Source organism: Miscanthus floridulus, chromosome 1 (assembly GCF_019320115.1).
Source record: "Miscanthus floridulus cultivar M001 chromosome 1, ASM1932011v1, whole genome shotgun sequence".
NCBI classification, from domain to species: domain Eukaryota; kingdom Viridiplantae; phylum Streptophyta; class Magnoliopsida; order Poales; family Poaceae; genus Miscanthus; species Miscanthus floridulus.
This window is the reverse complement of record NC_089580.1, coordinates 198,419,698-198,425,186: the sequence shown is the minus strand read 5'-3', so window position 1 is coordinate 198,425,186 and position 5,489 is coordinate 198,419,698. Positions and strand designations below refer to the sequence as shown.

The 5,489-nt window shown below is 41.2% G+C and overlaps 1 protein-coding gene across 2 annotated transcripts; it reads right to left on the bottom strand.

The window, feature by feature from the left end:
* Positions 1-262: 262 nt before the first annotated feature.
* On the bottom strand, positions 263-5,086 carry LOC136508601 (protein NPGR2-like). Of its 2 annotated transcripts, XR_010772049.1 has the most exons (7): positions 4,718-5,086; positions 4,009-4,285; positions 3,211-3,460; positions 1,907-3,123; positions 1,474-1,624; positions 632-1,358; positions 263-481 (listed from the first exon to the last, which is right to left on the bottom strand). XR_010772049.1 is itself a non-coding variant. In XM_066503320.1 (6 exons), exons 2-6 carry the CDS (start codon positions 4,255-4,257, stop codon positions 1,042-1,044), a joined length of 2,184 nt encoding a protein of 727 aa, XP_066359417.1. In that variant the 5' UTR covers positions 4,258-4,285; positions 4,718-5,086; the 3' UTR covers positions 594-1,041. The 2 variants fall into 2 exon arrangements, 1 of the variants encoding a protein (XP_066359417.1); XM_066503320.1 differs by lacking the exon at positions 263-481 and having other exon boundaries at positions 594-1,358.
* Positions 5,087-5,489: the final 403 nt, after the last annotated feature.

Sequence of the window (5,489 nt, the reverse complement as noted above, 5' to 3'; positions counted from 1 at the left end):
GCTGCCGGTAGATGAATCCAGCGAGGAGGAGACGACGCTTAGCGTGGCCATGGATCCTGAGACCCTAGCCAGGCTGAAGGCTGAGGTGAAGAAGTTCGCCAAGGACCACGAGGGGCCACAGAGTGAGGACCCAGGCCCAGGAGATGATGCAGGAGAGGGCGCCTTTTGAGTTTTGCTTTTGACTTGCAATCTCAGCTAGGAAGCCATGGCGGACGTGATGGCGGTTCTATCCGCCAAGAGAACTGAGACTCTGAGAGAAGGGATATAAACTCTAAAACTCAGCTGCTCCATGTTTTGTTTCTCCTATACATGCTTTCTTTGAGATGTACTTGATGGGTGGATGCATGGATGATATGGAATGGACTCACTCGTTACAAGATTTTGGCTGCCATTATCTGCTCGATCTTTTCTTTCTGTTCTCTAACATCATGGCACTCTGTTATGTTTGAATTACATGATGTGTGTGTGTCTCTCTCTCTTGCTGGCATCAAGACAAAGAAGCAAGTAGATAAAGTTCCTTGTTATATACTGTACAGGTATATCTAATTTGTTGCAAAATAAAGTCTGGATGTGCAAAACACAGTGTCTCATTGTTTGATAGCAAATTGGGAGTGTTAAAATTCATCCCTACCTGAAGTTTAGTCTTTTAATGAATTTTTATTGTTGCTGTCGGTTGGTCCCATGAATAGCTATGTATGATATGTGAAGTCATATATGGTTTGAAAAGGATCAGCTATTTGTCGGTCCAATTTTTTCTAGATTTCCTTCTTCACATGAACCTGTCATTCTTCTCTACAGCTGATTGAGAACATTATTGTTATAAATTAACATACACTGTACAAACTCACTTCCTTATTGCACATTTTTTTTAAATGAATCAGGTAATCGATCATAATTTTTGTAACACATCCATCGCACTGCAAAAATGTTGAAAAAGTTGAAACCTTTGTGTGAAGGTTGCCTATAACATAGCCATTCCTGTAATCATGTTGGCTGATTCAGGGTTAGTTACAGTTTGTCCCTCGAAAGAGTTGATATATGTCATCTGAAAGGTTCTGCTGGGGCATTTTCTTCAAGAAGAGCAGCAGCCCTAAAACATTCAGCAGCTTCAATCGCTGTGCTGTCACCTTCGTCTTCATAGACTAAGCCAAGGTTGAACCAAGCAACATGGTTTGTTCTGTCTAGTCGCAACGCATCAGTTAGGAAGCATCTAACAGCAGGCAAGGCCTTACCGTAAAGCTGCCGAAGAACAGTAGCAGTTGATATCAAACTTGGTACATGTTTAGGATCGATGTCTAACGCTGTTGAGTATGCTCGCAGAGCCTCCTTCATAAAACCTTTGGCTTCAATTAGCTTTCCTGCATGATAAATTTTTTCATAGATACTAAGAACAGCAAGATATAGAGATCACCCTTGATTTTTTCATGCTAAGATCCTAAGCACAGGACAATTACAATAAAATGGAGAGATCACCTGTAGCATGACAAGCCAAGGGAGAATATGGACTGATAGCTTTTATTTTGGATATGCAAAGTTCCACATCCTTCCACTGAGACATTCTTAAGTACAAAAGGGCAAGATCATACCATGTTTTTATTTCCAGACTTTTATCAGTCCTAGTGCCCTGCAAAAACAAGTTGCACAAGACTGTAAGAGAGTTTTTTTTTTCAAATGTTAGTCCCACAACTACATTCTCCCTTGATTTTAAAAAGTATAGTCACAGCTTGACTACTGCTTTCAATATGTAAAATGAATAATACATGCAACAGTTTTCTGTCTGTCATGATTCATAAAAGATGTTTTATTCCTCAAACCAATCTGGTATAGGACATGGAAGATAAAATATATATATTATGCACAATTCTTTTTACAAAATCCTAACAAATTTAAGAGAATGGGTACCCACCTGCAAGACAGAAATCCCAGTACCAAAACTCTTCACCCTAAGTTGGATCAGAGCAAGAAGCTGTGTATACGTCTCAATTGCTTTCCTAAACTGCCCATGTGCAATCTGAATTTTGGCTTTGGTTTGCAATAGGTCTCCTTGAGACCACTTCCCAGCCTGATCTAATGCGGCATCTACAATGCACTCAGCGTCTTCATATCGTTTTTGGGCACTCATTATTCGAGCTATAAGCAGCCAAGTCTTCAATTCTGACCCAGCCTCTAATTTCAACAGCTTCTTTGCATAACGAGCTGCTGTATCTAACTTTCTCTGCACAGCATTTTCAAGGCTGAGACTGTATATTGTGCCGAAATCTCTGCTGTGCATCTTTTTTCCAGCATTAGCAAGCACCTCCAATGCTTCATGCTGCTGAGCAGCTCTCTCTATGTCAGTTGTAGCATATCTAGCTAGATTGGATAGGGAAATGCCAAGCAAACGGCCTGCAACAACCTCCATTTGATCACAACCTCCATGCTGATTGGCAAGGGCTCTACGAGCATATAAAACTCCTTCTCCAGCATGAGCATAGTCTTCGCCACAAACTTTTGAAGCCAGGAGAAGTTCTTTGAGACTGTTTGAATCTTCTCCAGACTTCAATACCCTTCTAAGAAGATTCAGTGCAGTTAAATCGTCACCTGATGCTAGGTAGCACAAGGCAACATTGTACAGCCACTCTCTGTTGTCTAGAAGACCAGGTAATAGTGCTTCAAACTGACGAGCAAGAGGTTTCAACTGCCCTGACACGGACAGTGCAAAAGTTAAGTGATGCATCACAGTTGCATCCCTTTCAATCCTCTTAAGATTGAACTTCACCAATAGAATCAATAAAAGAAGAATAGCTTCTTCCAGATTATTCTGGGGTACAAATAAACCATCCAATTGACATCGAAGTTTGGGAGGTCCGGCTTCACAGCCACTGTATAGTAGAAAAACAGCAAATTCTTTCTGTAGTTTAGCACTGGTCTTTGCATCAAGGTTCCAATTACTAACAAGAGCCCTCCTATATGAAGAGATAGTTTCAAGAGGAAAGCCTCCTAGTTTCCAAAGCTCAGGAAGTAACTCAACTGCTCTGCATATTGTTTCATTCAAGTTGCAATCATTGCCAAAGTTTGACGGCAAACCCTCAGGTGCTGCAGATTCCACGATGTCCAATATTGCACTGCACTGACGTGCAGCCTCTGCAAAACCAAATTTAGTTGGAGTTATGTTTAAAGTAGTCCTGAACAAATGAGAAAAAGAAGTAAAGAGAAGCTGGAGTTCTATACCTTCAAATTTTCCAAGATCATAAAGTGCTAGAGATTTAAGATATATAGTCTCCATCAGTATAGTAACAGAATGGAAGGGCATTGTCAGAGAGCTGGAATGTGGGCGAGGCTTTTGCTGGCTAACTTTTCTAACGACAGATTTTTTCATCTCGGGAATTAGTGCAGATATGTTTATCCCATCAAACACGCGAAGTGCTTCTTCAATATGTCCCCTTTGGTATTCTACCCTTCCAAGCAATGCCCTTGCTTCCTGAAATTTTTTAACCATTGCACTACACATTATCAGGTATGGAACATTGAAATTTTGATGGCTATCGATCTAACATTACATGATTCATCAGTACATGAACTCAAGAAGTCAAACAAAAAATCTAAATGTTGTTACAATAAGCATACAAAAAGGTGCAGCAGCTGTGGTTGCCTATCTACCTATTGCGCCTTTTCTGAAACTTTAATTACTGCACTTATTTGTGAAATGATTGGAGAGCACATGATCACAAGATCTAGCATAAAACATCTGATGATAATTATAGATGTATGCATAAGAATAAAATAGGAAGGAAATGGAAGACCAAGGAAGATAGTTCGTAAAGCATATACCAACTGAGACAATTTCATAAGAGAAAAACTTATGTGAAAAATATTGAAGTGATTTCATGACACATGTATAAGGAACAGGTATATATGGTGTAGCCCAAGCACGCGTTTCAGTGACCTTATTTACTTGTCGTCTTGACAATTTGAGTTCCGCAAGTTTTTTCTCACGAGAATATTTATGCCATAGAATGGAGCACCAACCTCATAGTTAAGAGAGCCACCTCCCTGTAGCGACAACTCAGTCTCCTCCATGCCAACATTATTGACATGCCGCCCAGCCACAAGTTTTGGAGATGAGTGCCGGCTAGTCATGCCGTCCTTTATGTCTATGTTCTCTGATAATTGGATTGCCCGATCCATCGTGTCCGTCTGATCCCCAGAGCACAGGCATTGCACTGACATGCGGCGTATAAATCTGCTAAACCTCCCCCTATCTTTCCTACCATTCATCCTGCAGCGTCATGTTCAGTCGCCTTCCCTGTTGCAAATACCAATGGTTCAGAGTAACTTCAGAGAAGCATTTTACAACTATCGCCTATCGTACATAAACCACATGTATATTACCCGATGCAATAAGCTAATGACAATGGAGCAAGCTTCAGAGTTCAGTTCAGAGTACTAACCGTAAGTAGCAATGAAGGATTTGGGACACGATTGCATAAAGTCCAATAGAGCAGTAATAACAAAAAGAATGATAGAAACTTGAATGATATTTTTTGTGCAAATATTCTTGCGGGTCGGGCAGAAGCGTATTAAAAATATCGATTGCTAATCCCATACTAAACTCCACTAGTAACGAATTGCCGAGCTCACAGTATTCATGCGCTAGAGAGGGTCACCAGGGCAATAATAAAAGAACAAAATTGAGAAAACGAAGCCTATTGCTTGTACAGATAAAAGCTGGAATTACCAATTAGCTTGACAAATTCGGGCGCCTTGGCCGCACAAGGAACGGCCTCGGGTTCTGGCCGCTTCGCTTCCGCCGAAACAAATGAAATCGCGGATCAAACCCCAACCTTGTCCTCTGCTTGATCCCTCCGAGCACCAATCCGGCCCCAATTGGAACCAAACTGGCCGAATCGGGACCCAGAGCGATCGCCGGGCCGTCGGGGGTTACGGAACGGGCGAAGGGATTGAGGCGGGCGGGGAAACGAGAAGGGACAAGCGATCCTCCCTCGATCGCTTCCAATTCCGGAGCCAAATCCGAGGACACGCGGTGGAGACTCCGCCCGCTAGGAATTCTTTGTTGGTTCCAGTTCGTTGAATTGAAACTTCAAAGAACCAAGGGTGTTATCGCAATTATAAAATCTTCGAGGGGGCTGAGGGGAAAACAAAAATTTTCGCTCCACAAGGTAGCTGAGCTAAAGCTCGTGAAAAGTTTAATTCGAGCTCAAGCCTGATCCAGGTCTCGAATAACTCGTTGAGCCTCATAACATATTGCTTATATCAAATGTATTTCTATATTTTTCTTTTAATTCCATAACAAATGCTTACTATTATTTTATAATTTTACAAATACTATTTATACTTATGTAAAATGTTATTCGTATTGATTTACACTTTAATTAATTTGTAAGTTCGCTCGTTATCTAACTTGTGGAATGATGTTCATCTGCAGCTCAAACTCCTCAAGCATTGATCGAGCTCAGCTTTGTGGATCGAAAAAGATGTTATACTAGTCT

Excerpts from the sequence above, each read along its gene's own strand:
- LOC136508601 (XM_066503320.1), bottom strand. The coding sequence starts at position 4,257 with ATGAATGGTAGGAAAGATAGGGGGAGGTTTAGCAGATTTATACGCCGC. Across the intron at positions 3,461-4,008 it reads GTGGCTCTCTTAACTATGAG|GAAGCAAGGGCATTGCTTGG; the intron begins GTTGGTGCTCCA and ends AAAAAATTTCAG. Across the intron at positions 1,625-1,906 it reads CTGGGATTTCTGTCTTGCAG|GGCACTAGGACTGATAAAAG; the intron begins GTGGGTACCCAT and ends TTGTTTTTGCAG.